Below are 22,710 nucleotides of genomic sequence, written 5' to 3'. Positions count from 1 at the left end.
AGCCTAAGTTCACCTGAGCCCCCTTTCCTGAACACTGTTTCTGAATATTCCTTTTAGAACTAATTGGACTTTTAAATGTTACATTTTAGAGATCTAAGTCTATTTAAGGCTAACCACAGGAGTGGCCACACAAGTTTCCCTACCATCTATATCTATATATCTATATCTATAATCTCTAGCTATACCTATATCTTTAGCTAGTTTCTCTCTAGAAAAGAAATGGATGAGAGAGAGAGAGACTAGGCCACCTTCAAAACTTATCCAAAACGCCCTCTGGTGTTAGCATCAAGGGATAAATTAAGTCATCAAGTCAAAGTTAATAGTTACCATTATGTTGGGCATTTTAATGGGCTGGAGTTCATGGCAGGAACAACAGTTCTGGGGCACCTGGGTGGCTCAGTGGGTTAAGCCTCTGCCTTCGGCTCAGATCATGATCTCAGCATCCTGGGATTGAGCCCCACATCGGGTTCTCTGCTCAGTGGGGAGTCTGCTTCCCCCCAACCTCTGCCTGCCTCTGCCTACCTGTGATCTCTGTCTAATAAATCAAATCTTAAAAAAAAAAAAGGAACACCAGTTCTGTTATATGTGGTAACTAAGGGCTACTGAGCCTATTTCTCACTTTCAGTGACCACAAGTTGAACCCCAAAATTTCCTTTTCTTCTCATCAAGGTAGAAAAAGGTCTCTTCAAAGATCTTTTTTTTTCACCAGCACTCTTTATACCCAAATTATCTTTCTCTCCTGTGCTCTCTAATCTGTCATGTTATAGAACTATATGATTATATATCTCTCAATAGTGCCTTTAGAGAAAATGATTTTCTTTTATTCTTAACACGTGGGACCATAGAAGAGCAATTAAACGCCTAAATCACACGTGGTTTGGACTATGTCATCTGGATCTCAAGACCTCAATGTTTGTGGATTCTTCTGTGGGATCAGAGGGCACGCCTGCTGTAATCAGAAAACTCCAAGAATAGCATCAGGGATGGATGAACAGGCTCTTTTAGGGCTAAATCCAAATGCTGATTCAGACTTCAGACAAAGGGCCCTGGCCTATTTTGAGCAATTAAAGATTTCCCCAGATGCCTGGCAAGTGTGTGCAGAAGCTCTAGCCCAGAGGACATACAGTGATGATCACATAAAGTTTTTCTGTTTTCAAGTACTAGAACATCAAGTTAAATACATATATTCAGAACTAACTACTGTTCAACAACAACTAATTAGGGAGACGCTCATATCTTGGCTTCAAGCTCAGATGCTGAATCCCCAACCAGAGAAGACATTTATACGAAATAAAGCGGCCCAAGTCTTCGCCTTACTTTTTGTTACAGAATATCTCACTAGATGGCCCAATTTTTTTTTTTTTTTTACATTCTCTCAGTAGTGGACCTAAATCCAAGGGGAGTAGATTTGTACCTCCGAATCCTCATGGCTATTGATTCAGAGTTGGTGGATCGTGATGTGGTGCATACATCAGAGGAGGCTCGTAGTAATACTCTAATAAAAGATATCATGAGGGAACAGTGCATTCCAAACTCAGTGGAATCATGGTACCAAATTTTACAAAATTATCAGTATACTAATTCAGAAGTGAAATGTCAGTGCCTTAAAGTAGTTGGGGCTTATGTCTCTTGGATAGACTTATCCCTTATAGCCAATGATAGGTTTATAAATATGCTGCTAGGTCATATGTCAATAGAAGTTCTACGGGAAGAAGCATGTGACCGTTTATTTGAAATTGTAAATAAAGGAATGGATCCTGTTGATAAAATGAAACTAGTAGAATCTCTGTGTCAAGTATTATAGCTGCTGGATTTTTCAGCATTGACCAGGAAGAAGATGTTGACTTTCTAGCCAGATTTTCTAAGCTGGTAAATTGAATGGGACAGTCATTGATAGTTGGACTAAATTAATTAAGAATGGGGATATCAAGAATGCTCAAGAGGCATTACAAGCTATTGAAACAAAAGTGGTGCTGATGCTGCAGCTACTAATTCATGAGGATGATGACATCTCTTCTAACATTATTGGATTCTGTTACGATTATCTTCATATTTTGAAACAGCTTCCAGTGCTCTCGGATCAGCAAAAAGCTAATGTAGAAGCAATCATGTTGGCCGTTATGAAAAAAGTGACTTATGATAAAGAATATAACTTTGAAAATGAGGGTGAAGATGAAGCCATGTTTGTAGAGTATAGAAAACAACGGAAGTTACTGTTGGACAGGATTGCTCAAGTTTCACCAGAGTTACTGCTGGCTTCTGTGCGCCGAGTTTTTAGTTCTATGCTGCAGAATTGGCAGACAACACATTTTATGGAAGTTGAAGTAGCAATAAGATTGCTGTATATGCTGGCAGAAGCTCTTCCAGTGTCTCATGGTGCTCACTTCTCAGGTGATGTTTCAAAAGCTAGTGCTTTGCAGGATATGATGCAAACTTTGGTAACATCAGGAGTTAGTTCCTATCAGCATACATCTGTGACATTGGAGTTGTTCGAAACTGTTGTTAGATATGAAAAGTTTTTTACAGTTGAACCTCAACATATTCCATGTGTATTAATGGCTTTCTTAGATCATAGGGGTCTGCGGCATTCTAGTGCAAAAGTATGGAGCAGAACTGCTTACCTGTTTTCCAGATTTGTCAAATCTTTGAATAAAAAGATGAATCCTTTCATTGAGGATATTCTGAATAGAATACAAGATTTACTAGAGCTTTCTCCACCTGAGAATGGTTACCAGTCTTTGTTGAGCAGCGATGATCAACTATTTATGAGACAGCTGGAGTGCTGATTGTTAATAGTGAATATCCAGCTGAACAGAAACAAGCCTTAATGAGAAATCTGTTGACCCCATTGATGGAGAATTTTAAAGTTCTGTTAGAAAAATTGATGCTGGTACAAGATGAAGAAAGACAAGCATCACTAGCAGACTGTCTGAACCATGCTGTTGGATTTGTCAGCTGAACCATGCTGTTGGATTTGTCAGCTGAACCATGCTGTTGGATTTGTCAGCTGAACCAGCAAAGCTTTCAGCAACAAGCAGACTGTGAAACAGTGTGGCTATTCCAAAGTTTTTCTGGACTGTTTACAGACATTCTTGCCAGCTCTCAGTTGTCCCTTGCAAAAGGATATTCTCAGAAGTGGAGTTCATACTTTCCTTCATCGCATGATTATTTGCTTAGAGGAAGAAGTTCTTCCATTCATCCCGTCTGCCTCAGAACACATGCTCAAAGATTGTGAAGCAAAAGACCTCCAGGAGTTCATTCCTCTTATCAACCAGATTACAGCCAAATTTAAGATACAGGTATCTCCATTTTTACAGCAAATGTTCATGCCTCTACTTCATGCAATTTTTGAGGTATTGCTCCGACCAGCAGAAGAAAATGACCAGCCTGCTGCTTTAGAGAAGCAAATGTTGCGAAGGAGTTACTTTGCTTTCCTGCAGTCACAGGCAGTGGAATGAGCGAAGTCATAGCAAATCAAGGTGCAGAGAATGTAGAACTAGTGCTGGTGACTGTTATCCAAGGAGCAGTTGAATATCCAGATCCAATTGCACAGAAAACCTGTTTTATCATCCTCTCCAAGTTGGTAGAACTCTGGGGAGGTAAAGATGGACCAGTGGGATTTGCTGATTTTGTTTATAAGCACATTGTCCCCGCATGTTTCCTAGCACCTTTAAAACAAACCTTTGACCTGGCAGATGCACAAACAGTGTTGGCTTTATCTGAGTGTGCGGTGACATTGAAAACAATTCATCTCAAATGGGGCCCAGAATGTGTTCAGTATCTTCAACAAGAATATCTGCCTTCCTTGCAAGTAGCTCCAGAAATAATTCAGGAGTTTTGTCAAGCACTTCAACAGCCTGATGCTAAAGTTTTTAAAAATTACTTAAAGGTATTCTTCCAGAGAGCAAAGCCCTAAGGACTGGATCTCCCTGTGCCTACTTTATGATCAGGAATTCCAGTTGATTTATAAGGAAGCAGTTTTGTGTGCCATTCACACTGGTCTTTTTAACATTGCTTTAAGCTTATTGCAGTATATGTATTGGGATTTCTCTGTAAAATGGATGTAATTTTCTCTTAATATAGGTATGTGACAAAAAGAGAAGTTGCTTGCATGCCCGTTCAAATTTGTTCTATATAAAAATGCTGTTAAAAGATACAGCACGGTTATTCTAGTACCTTTTATTTTTTTAACTTGAAGTGTTAAATCCTTTATAAAGACCATAGCAGGAAAACAGTGTACTTTTTTTTTCAATTGCTAAATATAAAATGTTTGAAAATTTTTATTTTCTTTTATGTGTGTTGTCTCAAAATATGGGGGGAATATAACAAACCAAAACTAACTTTTCGTAGATAGCCATTACATTTCTTTAAACTATTTCGATGCCAATGTGGGTTCTACAGAAGAGAATAGTTTCATAAATTAACTGATTTAAGAGTAGGTACCGGTGTTATACACTTTTTCTAAAAAAATAAAAATAAATTTTATGTAGTGAAAAAAAAAAGAGTGTTTTGACCTGAAGAAACTACTCTTATTTGTCTATTTTCTCTTATTGTTTTTATAATTTCTGGATGTCTTCTAAGAGATCATGTGTATGCATTAATACATTATTATTATTATTAAATGATTTTATGTATTTGAGAGAGAGATGGAGAGAGCACAGAGAGAAAAATGGAGAAACAGACTCCTGGATGAGCAGAGAGATTGATGTAGGGCTTGATTGCAGGACCCTAAGATCATGACCCAAGCCAGAGGCAGATGCTTAACCAACTGAGCCACCCAGGCATTCCTGTATTAATACATTATTAATCAGTTCTGCTAACTTATGGATTTCAACTTGACTTCTGTCATTTCTAACATCCTGTTATTAAATAAATCACCCCGCTGATCTTAATGGAGACAATTTATGAGCTTGCCAAATATCTGAAAAACACATAATCACCAACATATTATGAATTTGCATAACACTGCTAGAAGTAGTGTTAACCAGCTTTCTGAGAATCAAACTCTCAAACATTAACTAAATCTCTATGAAAATATCTTTCCATATAAACTTAGAATTTGTTTCAACAACTGGTTATTAAACATAGTAATTTCTATTTTACTTCTTTTGCATGTTCTCTACTATGAAATTAAGTTACAATTTCTCCAGATTTTCTATCTTTAACAGCATGTCTCAACCTTTTATAAGTGTACTGGTAAGAATGCTATCTTCTTGCTGATCAGTGTGGTCATGGTAATCAATAAAAATACTTAAAGCTGGATTTTTCTAGCCAGACTGCCTGGGCTTGAATCCTACCTCCATTACTTCCTAGGTTGGTGATTTGGGGAAATTTACTTAGTGTTTCTGGGCTTTCATTTCCTTACCTAGAAAACAGGATATAAAGAAATGTATTTCATAGGGCTCTTTTGCTACATATATTCAAATGCTTACATTAGTACCTAGTATGTAATAAGAATTTAATAAACCTTGTTGATCATCTTTTTAGATTACATACATGGCCATCAGATGGACTATAAATGTAATATATTAGCTATCGCTGAACATAAAAAATAATTTAAACCAATTATCAAAATGATTAAAATAATTTTATAAAATATATGGAGGGTCATTTAATTTTTCAGAAAAAAATAGCTAAACATAATTGATTTTTTCAGAATTTGATTTTATTACTTCATTTTCTAATTCAAATTTACTAAAATGTATAGAAAATAGACTGTTCATTACCATTTATATTAGGTCTCATTTAATCGGATTCAGTTAATGGTCTTTAAGTTCTCTAAAACTATAAAAACATTTTTAAATGCCCTAAGACTTCTATATGTAGGGGTTAACCTAAACTAAAATAAAAGTTGATGCATATGCATTTATCAAAAATGCTTGATTCATTTACTTTTTGATGTTCACATGCTTATGCAATTCATTTGTTCCCCTAATCTACCTTTAGCATTTGATTAATTTTATATCCTGGAGTGGTGAATTCTCTAAGTTGAAATATGCTACTTAATGTCAATTTCAAGGATATTCAGAGTACAATACTTGAAAAGAAATGAACATGTCTCTGTCTATTTCAGAGCATGTATCATTCATTATGACCTTTTACCCATCACATTTATATTCTCAGCTAAATTGAGCCAACAATTCATTTCCTGCTATAGAGACATTTTGCTCACAAACCAAACCACTAATTGTTGAACTGCAGTTTGAAGGTGTCTGAAAGTGTACTGTCTGGGCAAACTCCTGTTAAATTTCAAGTTCAGTAAATATCACAAAATCCTTATTTCCTGCTTCTCAGAGTAATATCTGTATTCAATTTAAGCCTCCAAATTTGTTTCTTGATTAACAATAGTTAATTGTATAGTTCCTTGTGTTTGATGAAATTAATCATAGAACTTTTGGCATCATCCCTATTGAAAACAACCACTCCTTACATAATATATATGAATAAATGAGCTTCTCAACATGATAGAAGGCTATATTCTTACTATGGGTGCCTGCAAAGAATCTAAATCACAAAAGCCAAGTTTGATTAGGTTGTTCATTTTATTAACATAATGAGGTAAGTGTTAGTGCAGCAGTCAAGAACATATTCATAGGCTGCTGTCATACTGAGAACAGATAAGGACAATCACTAAAATAAACCTTGAAACTTAATATCCAATCTAAGTGTCTGTTTGTTTTAACTTTTTAGTTTTTAACTGAAAAATAGGTACAGATAAATATATGTATTTTTATCTGGCCAGTTATTTGGACTATAAATAAAGCTAAATCTGTTTTGACATTGCACTGGACAGATAATTAATACTCCCCTAGTAACTATGGGGCTCTGAGTACAATCCTTTCTCCTTCATACCCTTATGAATTATGAAGCCTATTCATGACTAAGCTAATACCTACTTAAGTAGCATAACAGAACCTGAAAATGGACTCTGTAGGTGTTATATTGCCTCTCTCAGTATTCTCGGTAGGTTTTTTGTTTTTGTTTCTGTTTTTGCATGCCTTCCCTAGCTGTCATCAGTCATCTGCAATGGGGTAAATTCTCAGAAAGGCTGTGAAAGATATCAAAGATACAATGCATGAGCTTAGACAAGTCCTCTAAGTTCTCTGGTTTCCTGGGATACTTCATCAATGAAGGAAAGAATTAATTAAGAAACCCCTTCTAGTTTTGTGAGTCTAAAATCTCTGCCATTGATAGTACATGGTTACAATATCGGTTTTATAACAAGATTTAAAAAAATATTTTAATCATCTTTGAAAAGCAGTGTGCTTAATTGTTAAAAGCATGGCTTCTAGAACCAAAAAGCTTGGATCCCATCCTTACCACAGGTTCTCAGATCGTCAGCAAATTATCTGAACTCTCTGTTCTTCTGTTTTCTCATATATAGAATGGGAAGGTAATAGAATCTATATCATATATTTATTGTGAAAATTAAATAAATTAACATATATAAAGTCTTTGACAGACGGTGAATTTGTTATGTAATGTAACTGCCAATGAAAATAACCTGGAATCATATTTGACTACATTATCACTATTTTTCTGAGAATTTTCCAAAAATATTGTCTTGTTTTGAAGAACATTCAGATATTCAGGACAAATATGTGGTGTGTGTGCATGTGTGAGTGTGTGTTAATTTCTCATCACTGATGTAACAAATTGTCACAGGCTAATGGTTTAATACAATAAAAATATTATAATTCTGGAGCTCAGAAGTCTGAAATAAGTCTTGCTGGGCTAAACTCAAGGTGTCAGCATAACTGTTCCTTTCTGGAGGCTCTAGAAAAGAATCCCTTTCCTTCTTTTAGAGGCCACTCACATTCCCTTAGATTATAGCCCTTTTCCTCCATCTTCAAAGCCTGCATCAGTCAGCATTTCTAACTTCTCTCATCTCTATGGCCTCTTTGTTTGTCCCTCTCTTCCACATTTAAGGAACTTATTGATTACATTGGATCCACCTGGATAATTCAGGATACCTGCCATAAAATCAGTTGGTTAGCAACCTTAATTCTACCTGTAAGCTTAATTCTCCTTTGCTAACTAAGATATCATATTCACAGGTTCTAGGAATTGTGACATGGACAACTTTGGCAAAATATTATTCTTTATAATAAAATCGGTCTTTCTACATGGAAGTGTACAAAATATGATTTTTTTCATTATTTCAGGCACCTCTTTCTTTTGATTTAGAATTTTCAGAAAGCGTTTTTTGTCTGTGTGGAATTATAGATCCTCTGAATGTTGTTTAAGAGTGAGAGGTATGCTGCTAAAATATTTTTAATTTCTGAAAGATATTTATAATAGAAGCCCCAAATTCTGTCATCTAAAGTATTATAAGAATTGCTGTTATAGTCTCAAAATTAAGAGCTGAACTGACTTTGTTTAAATAAAATGCTTATCATTTATTAACTATGTCATCTTCAGCAAGTCACTTAACCATGCTATGTCTCCATTCCCTAACCTGTAAAACAGAATTACCTAATAAGAAAATATATGTCAATAGACCAGGATCTGGCACTCAGCTAAGTGTTATATACATGTTAGCCATTATTACTGAGTTATAACAAATTTTGGAATTATTTAAAATGCATAATTTACTACAAATACATTACAAAAATTAGTAGTAATAGATCTTGACTGACTTCAGAACTACTAACTATATTATGGAACAAAGTCTCATTTTAAAAAATGGAAATTTTATATGTGCATGTGTAATGCCAAACAAATACAGACTAAAATAAGAGATATTTATGTATGGTAGAAAACACTGAGTCATAAAATGGCTGAGATATTATGTGCTATCATCTTCAAAATGAAATGTGATTAAATATTTCTAAGAAGAGAGATATACTGGGGGCAAGTTAGCAAAAGGGAAATTTGTCCACAAGCCAGCCATCACTGGAGATTCTGCAGAAAATTTTATTAGCAATTTTTGAGTAATATTTTGATTCTGTCTGGAAATCCATTTAGCCAAAAGCATTTGTAGATCTAGATTTTTCCTAGAGTGTGCTTTCTGTAAACATTCAAATTATAAAATTACAGAATAATTAGTGTAACTGGCTATATTGTTCTTATTTGAAGATTACCTAAAATTATAAGTCTGCTAAGAAGCAGGTAAAAAAGAATCTATATGATTCCAAGATTTTCTAAGACTTAGAGTTTTTCAAGTTATGAACATAGTAACAGTAAAATTATAGTTAGTGAAAGAAAAAAATAAGAAAAGAACAAGCTATATTCAGGGATTTTTTTCACAAATATTTTTATTTTCATCAATATTATTTCATACAAAAATATAAATAATATATGCAGTAAAAATGTCTCAGTTGTCAAGAAAACATCACAAAGCAAATCATAACAATAATAAAGAACAAAACCCTCATTTTTTTAATAGAGTGCCAGATTTATTTACCTTTACTCTTACTCCTAGAAATTCAGAAGGCAACTTGGGATCATTTTATATATTCACTTTCTTTTTAATTGAAAGAAGTATATTGACTGTGCAAAGCTGCTTTTTAAAACTTCATTGCCTAACCATAAGAGACACTGAACTCTAGGAAACAAACTGAGGGTTGCTGGAAAGGCAAGGATAATTGGCTAATAGGCATTAAGGAGGGCATTTGATGTAATGAGCACTGGCTGTTATATGCAACTGATGAAACACTAAATTCCACCTATGAAACTAATAAGAAATACAAAATAAATTCTCATCAGGGAAAAAAGTCATTGCCTTTTGTTTTCAATTGTTTTCTGAATGTAGAATATAAACTTGAATTATTTAATGTAGAAGATATTTATTTGAAGTCTAGAGAAAATGCTTCTGATACAATATAGTGCATCCCTATTTTATTCACTATTGCACAGAACATTTCTAAGTATTCCTAGTGCTTGCACAGTGCTATAGAGCTATGGTTATTTCACATGCTCTTTTAATTGTTCTGTGCTCTAACATGCATTAGAGGAAAATATAAATGTTCTTACAAAGTCAAAGGGGAGTCCCGCCAAATGAAATTAAGTGAAGGGAATAAAATATGTTTTTGACAATGTTGATTCCTTAGGCTAAACTTTAAAAGGTGATGCACATGAATTATTCAGTAGAAAAGCTTTTAATTAGTGTTATGTTACACTTACTCTGTAAAGGACAAAAATAATCACAATAGTCCATCAGACTTGTTGAATGTGTAACTAAGCACATTTTCAACAAGTTGAGTTCCCATCAGTTATTTACTTGAAAAATACCTGAAAGTTACTTTAAGACAATCACAAGGACTGGCCCATCAAGTTGTTTCAGAGGAAACATACCATACTTGGTTTCTTTAATTCTTATAATGAGTTATACTTATCAACCCCAAACATTATTATTATTTTTCGTTTCAATCTTTGTTTCTCTTCCTGAAGTTCACTTTTTCTTGGTTCTCTTTTTCTCAGTGCCTCACTCTTCAGGCTCTGGTTGTGGAGTGCCAAGTTGTTGGAGGAGGTCATCTAGAGGACATGACCACCAACTGACCTGTGAGCAGGCCCTGACCTGGAGGGTATTAAGGAGGGCACATATTGCATGGAGCCCTGGGTGTTGTACATAAACAATGAATCTTGGAATGCTGCATCAAAAACTAATGATGTATTTTATGGTGACTAACATAACACAATAAAAAAAGGAAGTATAAACTTCCAGCTATAAAATAAGTAAGTCATGGGGCTGTAATGTACAGTATGGGGAATATGGTCAATAATACTATATGAACTTTGTGAGGTGACAGACGGTAACTAGACTATGTGGTGACCATTTCACAATGTATATAAACTCTGAATCACTATGTTGTATACTTGAAACAACTATAATATTGTATGTCAATTATACCTCAGTAGATTTAAAAAAATAAAATCTTATATATGAATCCATGAAAATTGTTTTGATTTTCTGGGAGGTTTAATAAAGCAGAAAGAATATTCAGGTTTACTGCTCTGAAGTGAGAATTTTTCTTTTTCTTTCTTTCTTTCTTTCTTTCTTTCTTTCTTTCTTTCTTTTTTAAGAACTTTACTTGATTACAAGTGGAAAATCCACCATTAACACAAAATGTGAAAAAAAATTGCAGTAAATATCTCCATAGCATTATTCCTCAAATACATTTCAGGCTCAGTAGAATGCCTCTTGATCAACTACATTTTGATCTACATCAAGTTCATTATTATCTATCACTATTAGACATCTTTCTCCTCTTATCCTCCAATGTTTAGGTACCAAAAAACTTATATTCCTCTTGGAATATTAGTGTATATACTTTATGTTGGAAGATTATGCTTACAATTAGCATTTGAAACACAACTTCAATATTTCAATTAACAATATATAACATTCTGCTTGTGTTATCACCCAGTAAGAGCAAAACACTTTTATATGTGATCTCTCTTCAAGAGCAAAATAACACAGTGAAAAACTAAAGCAAATATTAAAGAGGACTTTCCTTCTCAAGAAAGGAAGCTCAGTTTAGGAGATTGAAAAACTTGACAAAATTCACCCTGCTAGTAGTGGCAGAGTCAAAAGTAAACTAAATTCTAACAGGTTCTAGATTCAATGCCATTTTAATGGATACAATCCTATAACTTAAAAAGCAAGCATGGAGTGATGTGCATTGATATTTTATGTAATAGTAATCATTATAAGAGTAATAACTATGACACTTCCCTTAAATCTTCACCCCAGGCTCCTTGGGCACAAGTATATACACATACACACACAAACACACACACACACACCCCATTATAAAAAGACTTGAGATTGACTGTTTACTAAGTAGTAATTTCCTTGGGAAGGCCAAACAGCTGAGTAAGATGTAGAAGTAATATATCATAACAAAAGCAACTGGGTAAAAAGGTAAGTGAAATAATGGCAAAGAAATCTTATTAGAGAGGTGATTAACTCTAATTACAGCTATCAATGAATCAACAAATTTAGCTTCAAATATGTCTAAAAATTAGTCAAGTATTTCAAGGCACACACCACAGCAATGTATCTAATTCCAGATTGTAACATTTTTTTAAGATTTTATTTATTTATTTGAGAGAGAGAGAAAGAGAGAACATGAGAAGAGGGAGGGTCAGAGGGAAAAGGAGACTCCCTGCCAAGCAGGGAGCCTGATGCGAGACTTGATCCACGGACTCTAGGATCATTACCTGAGCTGAAGGCAGTCATTTAAACAACTGAGCCACCCAGGTGCCCTAATTCTAGATTTTAAAGGTAACTCTCCTTTTATCAGAAGGCCAGATTTCTAGGGCAAGGCTCTACGCTCAATAATACATTCCATGAGTACCCCTTTCTCCTTGCAAGAGAAGTTTAGGAACATAGTATCTGATTATTTATGTCCCACCATTTGATAATACATCAAAGAATAATGAATAAAATCTTAAAGTAGGATAGCAAGGTAAACAATTTTGAATTCAATATTAACAAAGAGAAGCTAATTGTTGGGTCTTTAACTCACTAGAATTTTCTAGATAAGGATCTGCATTCTCTATATGGTTTACAAACTCACAAAAATTTATATGTTTGCTGATGAAAATATATTAACTTGAAGAATTCTAGAAAATACATTGGGTTTTATACATAAAATATTCTCTTTTTAATTAGATACTATTCATTCTATATACCAGATTAATACAACTTTATGAATGTTTTATAGAATTATAATTTAGTGTATATATTAAAAACATCCTTCCTAAAAGAAAGATTGTTATTTTAATGATTTAGTTTTTTTCATTGTGTAATGTATTGATAATTTATGAAGAGTATTATTATAAAATAAATGTGTTGTTTCAAATTATTTTATCATAAAACTTTAAGATTCTCTGTAAATTTCTTAATATTTTCCAGTTCAGGTGTGTCTAAGTGGTGCAGTTTGTTAACCATCCAACTCTTGGTTTCAGCTCAGGTAGTAATCTCAGGGTAGTGAGATCAAGCCTGCACTAGGCTCAGCAAAGAGTCTGCCTGAGATTCTCTCTTTCTCACTCTCTGCCCCTTCACTCATGCTCTCTTTCTCTAAATTTTTTTTCTAGTTCAAATTAGGTATTGTAATCTTAGAATCAAATTATAAATCTATAATTTCTATAGGATGAAATGTTGATAAATTCTAATTGTCTCTAGATGAATATACTTTACAAACTGCTTCTTTTACAGTTTGGTTGTATATTGTAGAATATAAGGCAATCCTGAGAAATTAGTTGCAATTTTCAGATTGGAGCCAGATCATGGAAGATATTAAATGCAAGACAAGGAAGTCTGGACCCTCTTCATTAAGTGATAGAACAGATTTGACTAATTAAAAATCATGATTCACAAATGTTAGGTAAAAGCACTTCTTAAAATTTCTACTTTAGAATAATATATTTTTTTCTTAAGAATTTAGTGTATTTTTAAAAAATTCATTATTTTAATAGTGGTTTCTCTATTTCTATACTCTTGGTAGGTTAACAAGTTTCATAAATGTAGTAGTTAAATTTATAAAAGTCTAATGTATGTAAAATCAGCTTCTGATAAAAATAGTGTAATTTTTTTTTACTTGTTTCATCATAATGAAATACGACATACTAAATGAAAATGACATGAAGATTTAGCAAAAAGAAAATTAAAAATAAATATTTTGAGGGAGGGGCAAGATGGCAGAGAAGTAGGAGGCCTTGTTTCAACCAGTCCCTTCTTAAATATCTACCAGAGCACTCTGAACACCCATGAAATCAGCCAGAGATGTAAGAGTATACACTTCTGGATCTTTACAGGGATAGAAGACATCAGTGGAGAGGTAAAGTGGAGTGGGAATGCTCAGAATGATATCAGAGGGTAAACAAAAAGGGGATGGAACCACCAGAAGCAACCCACTGAAAAATAATACCTCAATACGAAAGTGCCCTGTGATTGGGGACTAGAATTAACTTGGAGTCTGGTTAAAAGCAAAAAAAAGAAAAAAGAAAAAGAAAAAAAAAATGAAAGAAAGAAAAGAACAAAGGGTCTTAAGGGGCAACTGGTGGAATTGGGCAACCACAGGCAAGGCCCTAAGCTCACAGTCCCAGGAAGGTCACAGTGGGGGCCTACCAGTGCCTGGGAGAGCCCAGGAGTACCTCCAGTCCATGGTCCCTGAGCCTGCAGCTTTCCACTGCTTGCACCACTGCTTGGGGTGGGTGCACTCCTGCCCTCACCTGAGAGAGCCCAGCACAGCCCCTGCTAGAGGTCCCTGGACCTGCAACCTTCTGGAACCTGCACTGCCACTCCCACCGCTGCGTGAGAGTTCAACCATCCTGCGCCCGGACTCCAGACAGCAGTCCCAACAATGACAGCCACTGCAATTGGGCTCCCTGCATGAATATCACTCGTGGTTCTAGTGCCACAGGGGTGCAGAGACAAGGTGCAGGGTGGCGGGGGGGCTCTGGCGACCACTGAGACAGTGGCTGGTGGTGTGCATCGCTTGTAGGAGTTTGCAGAGGGGGCAGTCTGTATGTTCTGGATCATCTAGAGGGAAGCAGACTGAGGTTACTCTCTGGGGCGGAGGACTGGGTCAGTTCACTTGGCTCTAACCCTCTCAAAAGCCACAAAAAGCCACCAAAGAACAAAAATCTCCAGAGAACAAAAGCCTGAAAAACTGGTTTCCACAGAGCCCAGCCCCTTGAGAGGGGGCAGGGCGACTCAGCCCAAGCAAGACTGACTGGAAAACAAGGAGGTGACAGGCCCCTACCCCAGAAGACAAGCCAAAAGAACAAGAGGACAACAACCACAGGGTCCCCATAAAACTGTAAAACCCCAAGGTCAGGGGAAAACAATATATTAAGCCTCCTGTACTGCCCCCAAACCTGTATATTTCATAGATACAACATCTTGTTTTGTTTTTTAAATTCATTCTCACGATTCTTTCTTTTATTTTTTTAACCTACTTACCACTACAACTAGATGTTTAATACAACATATTACATAATAACTTTTTTTTTTTTATTTGACAGACAGAGTTCACAAGGAGGCAGAGAGGCAGGCAGAGAGAGAGAGGTGGAGGCAGGCTCCCTGCGGAGCAGAGAGCCTGATGTGGGGCTCGATCCCAGGACCCCGGGACCATGACCCAAGCCGAAGGCAGAAGCTTAACCCACCGAGCCACCCAGGTGCCCCACATAATAACTTTTTAACTTGAACTTTTTTCATACATATATTTGTGTTTCTTTTTCTTTTACTTTTCTTTTTTTATAATGTATATATAGATATAAGTTGCAAGGTAATCCCTTTTTCCTATTCAATACTACCCCTATATATAAACTAGTTTTAATTTCCCTGTACCTCTGGAAAGCTAAGTACTTTAACAAAGATAACAAGATAAACCCAGTAAGAACTGAAAAAACCTTCCTCACGCACATCAAGGGTTTATAACCACTTTCCCATCTATTCTTCCATTAGTGTTTTGGTGTATTTGTTTTTGTTTTTGTACTACATAAATCTTATTCTTGGGGTTCATTTTGGTTGGGTTTTTCTTTCTTTCTTTTTTTTTCTTTTTCTTGTGTTTTACTTTTGTCGGTCCTTTTATTTTTTCATTTTTGTTTATGTACCTTATAAATCTTACATTGGGGGCTTATTTGGGTGGGTTTTCTCTTTTTCCTCTCTCTCTCTCTCTCTCTCTCTTTGTTTTTCTTTCTTTTTGGTGGTGACTTCTGATTGCTTCGAAATTTACCGGGGTGCACCTTGCTTGGATCATGGTTGATATATTCAGCTATACATCCCCCAAACCACCTCTTACCAAAATGACTAGGAGGAGTAACACCCAAAAGAGGAAAAATTCAGAGACTCTGCCCTCTGCCAAAGAACTATTGGATATGGACATAAACAGTAGTTCTGAAAGGGAATTCAGGGTTACAATTATCCAGGCAACGGCTAAGTTGGAGAAGACAATTAGTGGCAACATAGAAACTTAAAGGGTGGAAGTGAGTGCTGATCTGGAAGTACTAAAATATGCTATCAATGAGATTCAATCTAATCTAAATACTCTAACAGCTAGGGTAACTGAGGCAGAAGATTGAATTAGTGATCCAGAAGACAAACTGATAGAAAAGAAAGATCAAAAGGAGGTCTGGAACAAACAGCATAGAAGCATTGAAAACAGAATTAGAGAAATAAATGATGCCATGAAACACTCCAATGTCAGAATTATTGGAATCCCTGAGGGGGTGGAGAAAGAGAGAAGTCTAGAAGATAGAGTTGACCAAATTCTGGATGAAAATTTTCCCAGTCTGGGTAATGGAACAAGGGTTTGTGTCCTAGAGGCAGAAAGGACACCCCCCAAGATCAACAAATCTAGAAAGACCTCAAGACACTTAATTGTGAAATTGACGAATCATAATTTTAGACAAGAGGTCTTAAGAGCAGCTAGGGGGAAGGAGATTCCTTACATACAGAGAAAGGACCACCAGAATGATGTCACACCTGTACACAGGAACCGGGCAATCCAGAGAGGGTGAGAAAGACATGCACAGAGCACTAAATGAGAACATGCAGCCAAGAATACTTTATCTAGAAAGGCTGACGTTCAAAATGGTTGGAGAGATAAAGAGCTTCCAAGACCAACAAGGTTTAAAAGAGTATGTGACCACCAAGCTGGCACTATGAGAAATATTAAGCGGGGTTCTATAAAAGAAGAAAGAACCCAAGAGTGACATATGACAGAAATTTACAGACACAATCCATAGAAACTAAGGACTTCTCAGGCAACATGATGTCAATAAAAACATCTTTCAATAATCACTCTCAATGTGAACAGACTAAATGCTTCTATAAAAGAGCATAGGGTTGCAGACTGGATAAAACGACAGGACCCGTCTACATGCTGTCTACAAGAGACACATTTGGAGCCTAAAGATACAACCAGACTGAAAGTGAAGTGATGGAGAACAACCTTTCATGCCAATGGACCTCAAAAGAAAGCTGGGGTAGCAATTCTCATATCAGAAAAATTAGATTTTAAACTAAAGACTGTAGTCAGAGATACAGAAGGACACTACATCATTCTTAAAGGTTCTATACACCAAAAAGATCTAACAATTGTAAATATTTATGCCCACCAATATGAAAGCAGCCAATTACATAAGCCAAGTGTTAATCAAAATAAAGAGTTATTAATTGTACATATTAATTGAACATATTAATTGTAGGGGATCTTAACATGCAACTCTCAGTAATAGATCATCTAATCAGAAAATCAATAAAGAAACTAGAGCTTTCAATGTCACATTGGACCAGATGGACCTCATAGATATATACAGAACATTCCACCCTAAAACAACAGAATACTTATTCTTCTCGAGTGCACATGGAACTTTCTCCAGAATAGACCACATACTGGGTCACAAATCAGGACTCAACCAAAACCAAAAGATTGAGATTATTCCCTGCATATTCTCAGACCACAGTACTTTGAAATTGGAACTCAAACATAAGAAAAAATTTGGAAGGAATGCAAATACTTGGAAGCTAAAGACCATCCTGATCAAGAATATTTCAATCAACCAGGAAATCAAAGAACTTAAACAATTCATGGAAACCAATGAGAATGAAGACACATTGGTACACAACCTACAGGATAGAGCAAAAGTGGTCCTAAGGGGAAATACATAGCCATCCAAGCCTCACTCAAAAAAAAAAAAAAATCCTGAATATACCAACTCTCTTTATACCTTAAGGAACTGGAAAATCAACAAATTAAGCCAAACCCATGCACAAGAAGGGAAATAAGATTAGAGCAGAGATCAATGAGTTAGAAACAAGAGATATAGTAGAACACATCAACAAAAATAGAAGCTGGTTCTTTGAAAGAGTAAGATCAATAAACAACTGCCCAAACTAACCAAAGGAAAAGAGAGAGGACAGAAATTAATAAAATTGTGAATGAAAAGGGAGAGGTTACGTCTAACACCAAGGAAATAGAAAGTCATCAGAAATTATTATCAACAGTTATATGCCAATATGTTAAGCAACCTAGAAGAAATAGATGCTTTCTTGGAAACCTATAAGCTTCCAAGACTGAAACAAGAAGAAATTGACAACCTGAATGGACCAATAACTAGTAACGAGTGTGAAGCAATAATCAAAAACCTCCCAAAAAACAAGAGCCCAGGACCTGATGGGTTCCCTGGAGAATCTTACCAAACATTCAAAGAAGAAATAATACTTCTCCTGAAGCTGTCTCAAAAAATAGAAACAGAAGGAAAACTTCCAGACTTTTCCATGAACTCAGCATTACCTTGATCACCAAACCAGGCAAAGACCCCATGAAAAAGGAAAATTTCAGAACAATATTCCTGATGAATATGGATGCCAAGATTCTCAACAAGATCCTAGCTAATAGAATCCAACAGTACATTAAATAGATTATCCACCATGACAAGGAAGGATTTATCCACGGGATGCAAGAGTGGTTCAACATTTGCAAATTGATCAATGTGCTAGAACAAATCAATAACAGAAGAAAGAAGAACCACATGGTCCTCTTAATTGATGCAGAAAAAAACATTTGACAAGATACAGCATCCAGTCCTGATTAAAATGATTCGAAGTATAGGGAGAGAGGGAACATTCCTCAACTTCATAAAATCTTTCTATGAAAAACCCACAACGAATATCATCCTCAGTAGGGAAAAGCTGACAGCCTTCCCTTTGAGATCAGGAACACAAGGATGTCCACTCTCACCAATGTTGTTCACATAGTACTAGAAGTCCTAGCAACAGCAATCAGACAACAAAAAGAAATAAAAAGTATTCAAATAGACAAAAAAGAAGTCAAACTCTCTCTCTTCACAGAAGACATGATATATTATATGAAAAACCCAATAGACTCCACTCCCAAACTACTAGAACTCATACAGCAATTCAGTAATGTAGCATGATACAGAATCAATTCACATAAATCATTGCCTTTTTATACACTCACAATATAGACAACCTATAGACAATATAGACAATTCTATAGAGAATATAGAAAGGGAAATTAGAGAATCAATTCCATTTACTATAGTAACAAGAACCATAAGATGCCTTGGAATAAACCTAACCAAACACGTAAAGGATCTGTGCTCCAGGAACTACAGAACACTCATGAAAGAAACTGAAAAAGACACAAAAAGATGGAAAAGAATTCACTGCTCATGGGTTGGAATATTAAACATTGTTAAATGTCTATGTTGCCCATAACAATCTATACTTTCAATGCCATCCCAATCAGAATTCCACTGGCATTTTTCAAAGTGCTGGAACAACAATCCTGTAATTTGTATGGAACCAGAAAAGACCTTGAATTTCTAAGGAAATGTCGAAAAAGAATAACAAAGCTGGAGGCACCATGTAGCCTGACTTTAAGCTATATTACAAAGCTGTGATGACCAAGACATCATGGTACTGGCACAAATACAGACACATAGGCCAGTGGAACAGTGTAGAGAGTCCAGATATGGACCCTCAACTCTATGCTCAAATAATCTTCCACAAAGCAGGAAAAAATATTCAGTGGATAAAAGACAGTCTCTTCAATAAATGGTGCTTGGAAAATTGGACAGTTATGTATAGAAGAATGAAACTCAACCAATCTCTTACATCATTCAAAAAGATAAACTCAGAATGGATAAAAGACCTCAACATAAGGCAGTAATCCCTCAGAATCCTAGAGGATAACATGGACAGTAACATCCTTGACATGAGCCACAGCAACTTCCTTCAAGGTATGTCTCCAAAGGCAAAGGAAACAAAAGCAAAAATGAACTTTTGGGACTTCATCAAGATCAAAAGCTTCTGCACAGCAAAGGAAACAGTCAACAAAACAAAGAGCAACCCACAGAATGGGAGAAGATATTTGCAAATGACAGTACAGACAAGAGGTTGATATCCAGGATCTATAAAGAACTCCTCAAACTCAACACACACAAAACAGACAATCATATCAAAAAATGGGCAGAAGGACATGAACAGACAGTTCTCCAAAGAAGGCATACAAATGGCTAACAGACACATGAAAAAATATTCATCATCATTAGCCATCAAGGAGATTCAAATCAAAACCACATTGAGATACCACCTTGCAACAGTTAGCATGACCAAAATCAACAGGATAAGAAACAAAAAGTGTTAGAGAGGATGTGGGAAAGGGGAACACTCTTACACTGTTGGTGGGAATGCAAATTGGTGCACCCACTTTGGAAAGCAGTGCAAAGATTCCTTAAGAAATTACAAACAGAGCTACTCTATCACCATGCAATTGCACTACTGTGCATTTACCCCAAATATACAGATGTAGTGAAAAGAAGGACCATATGTACTACAATGTTAATAGCAACAATGGCCACAGTCGCCAAACCATGGAAAGAGCCAAGATGCCCTTCGACAGATGAATGAATAAAGAAGACATGGTCCATATATAAAATGGAATATTATGTCTCCATCAAAAAGGATGAATACCCAACTTTTGTATCAACATGGATGGACCTTGAGGGAATTATATTGAGTGGAATAAGTTAAGCAGGGAACTTCAATTATCATATGCTTTCACTTACTTGTGGAACATAAGGAATAATATGGAAGACATTAGGAGAAGGAAAGGAAAAGTGAATTGAGGCAAATCAGAGGGGGAGATGAACTGTGAGAGACTGTGGACTCTGAGAAACAAACTGAGGGTTGTGGAAGGGCAAGGGTTGAAGGGATAGGTGAGCCTAGCAGTGGGTATTAAGGAGGGCATGTATTGAATGGAGCACTGAGTGTGGTGCATAAACAATGAATCTGGGAATACTGGAAAAATTAAATTAAATTTAAAAAATGTCAGATAGTAAGCATGTCAAGGATCTTAACATCATTGTGTACATAGATAATAAACCAAATCCTACTTCCACTTTGTAAGGTAAAATGACACACAAGGAAGCATTTGAACGAAAATCCAGGAAACATATGTTATGTCATAATTGTAAAGGTCCTTTATACTCCTTTTTGTCTCAAGAAATCACTTAAAAATGATGTAAGTAGTATCAGTAAGTCATAAACTGTTTATAGCATACCACATAAATTGGATCATGTCCTTCTATATTCTCAATAAAATATAATATACACCCAATTTGAGGCATTCAGTGATTTGTGTAGGAAATTAATTGACCTTCTGAGAAAATGAGTTAATATGAAAAAGTAAATTATTCAACGCACTGAAATATTCTTGGTAATTGATGTCAAAGAAATAAAATAGTGGGTGCCTGGGTAGCTGAGTCATTAGGCATCTGTCCTCAGCTCAGGTCATGATCTCAGGGTCCTGGGATGGAGCTCCACATCAGGCTCCCTGCTTAGTGGGAAGCCTGCTTCTCCCTCTCCCATTCCCCCTGCTTGTGTTCCCTCTCTCATTGTGTCTTTCTCTGTCAAATAAATAAATAAAATATTTTTTAAAAGAAAGAAAATAGATGTGTCACTATTTAGATATATCTCTAGTGGTTTATATTTTCTTAGGTAGTTTCACAATTATGATAAAATCTTTTTATATATCCTATCTAAATCCTTGTTTTTCCTCTCATATGACTGGAGCTACTTCAAGGAATACAAAGAACTTTACATTCTCCTTTTAATACATAGAAAGAGAAAGAACTTATTTTTTTCACTATTTATAGAAAAAGGAAACATGATTACAACAAAAATAATTTTGTAATAATTAAAGTTGTAACAACATGAGTACCATCAACATAAAAATCAATAAGAACACTTCATATCATGCAATTTTTAAGCATAGTGATAGGCAGTTATCATTATTTTCTCAACAATAATCTATTAGTGAATCTTTTCAGAAAAAAAAATAACTTTTTTTTTTGTCTTTAAAAATTCTCTTGTCCTGAATAACTTTCAGAAGGTAGCTTGGATAGTTCAACTTCACTTTCAAACTCCCAAAGATGATGCTTAAACTCTGCAGCAATCAAACAGGGCAAGTAATTTCATGCTGAATGATTGATATATAACCATAAGTTTGTACAATAAGACAGTGTTGCATTAAATTGCAGTTGTTGACACTTAGAGTAAATAAATGGAGAAACAGCATGACAAAACTATTTTATTAAACCACACTGTTTCTTCCACAGTTTTTAAATTTTTATGGCAAGATTACAATTGAAGTAAGTGTAAGGTTCAATGAGACATTCTTTTTAAGGTTTTTTGTTTTGTTTCGTTTTGCTTGCCTTTATCATGGGAAATCCATGTTACAAAATCAATGATCTCAGCCAAATTTTGAAATCACAAATTATTGGAATTTTTGGAAGAGGAATGGAAGTATGTTGTTCCTATAAATTTGTATCTCATTGATTTCAATAGTTCATGCCCTGAATCAGTCCAGGACAAGAAAAATAACAGGTTATCAAAATGAGGGGGTTATATTCTAGGAGTCTTAGTTGCCAAACAATATAGAAAAATAAAATAAAAGATATTGAATTTAATAGTTATTGCCAATCCTATTCCAGGCTAACTCAGACTCCTGTTATCATTTTGAACCCGTGTATAATACCTACACATGGTTACATCCATGAATTAGCTTATAAACCTTCCACTATTCATTTTACATCACTTCTGAATCTGCAAAACTACTCAAACTCCAATCACAGAAATTGGTTAGATTTTTTTAAAATAAGGTACCTTAAATGCATGTCTAAGACAGTAACTTGTACAAAGAAGGCCCTCATAAAATGGTACTCTCA

At 35.4% G+C, this 22,710-nt stretch overlaps 2 protein-coding genes across 2 annotated transcripts in view; one reads left to right on the top strand and one right to left on the bottom strand.

The window, feature by feature from the left end:
• Positions 1-22,710, bottom strand: part of LOC111159209 (protocadherin 11 X-linked) — a 583,780-nt gene that overhangs the window by 514,418 nt on the left and 46,652 nt on the right.
• On the top strand, positions 916-3,988 carry LOC111159210 (exportin-T-like). Its single transcript, XM_022521652.1, is given in 7 exon segments — positions 916-1,355; positions 1,358-1,799; positions 1,802-1,891; positions 1,894-2,757; positions 2,760-2,964; positions 3,017-3,438; positions 3,441-3,988. Coding segments are annotated over 7 exon segments (2,871 nt in total). The 5' UTR covers positions 916-983; the 3' UTR covers positions 3,917-3,988.

This window comes from Enhydra lutris, unplaced genomic scaffold (assembly GCF_002288905.1).
Source record: "Enhydra lutris kenyoni isolate GAN:26980312 unplaced genomic scaffold, ASM228890v2 scaffoldscaffold67, whole genome shotgun sequence".
Taxonomy (NCBI): domain Eukaryota; kingdom Metazoa; phylum Chordata; class Mammalia; order Carnivora; family Mustelidae; genus Enhydra; species Enhydra lutris.
This window is presented reverse-complemented; position numbering and strand designations above follow the sequence as displayed.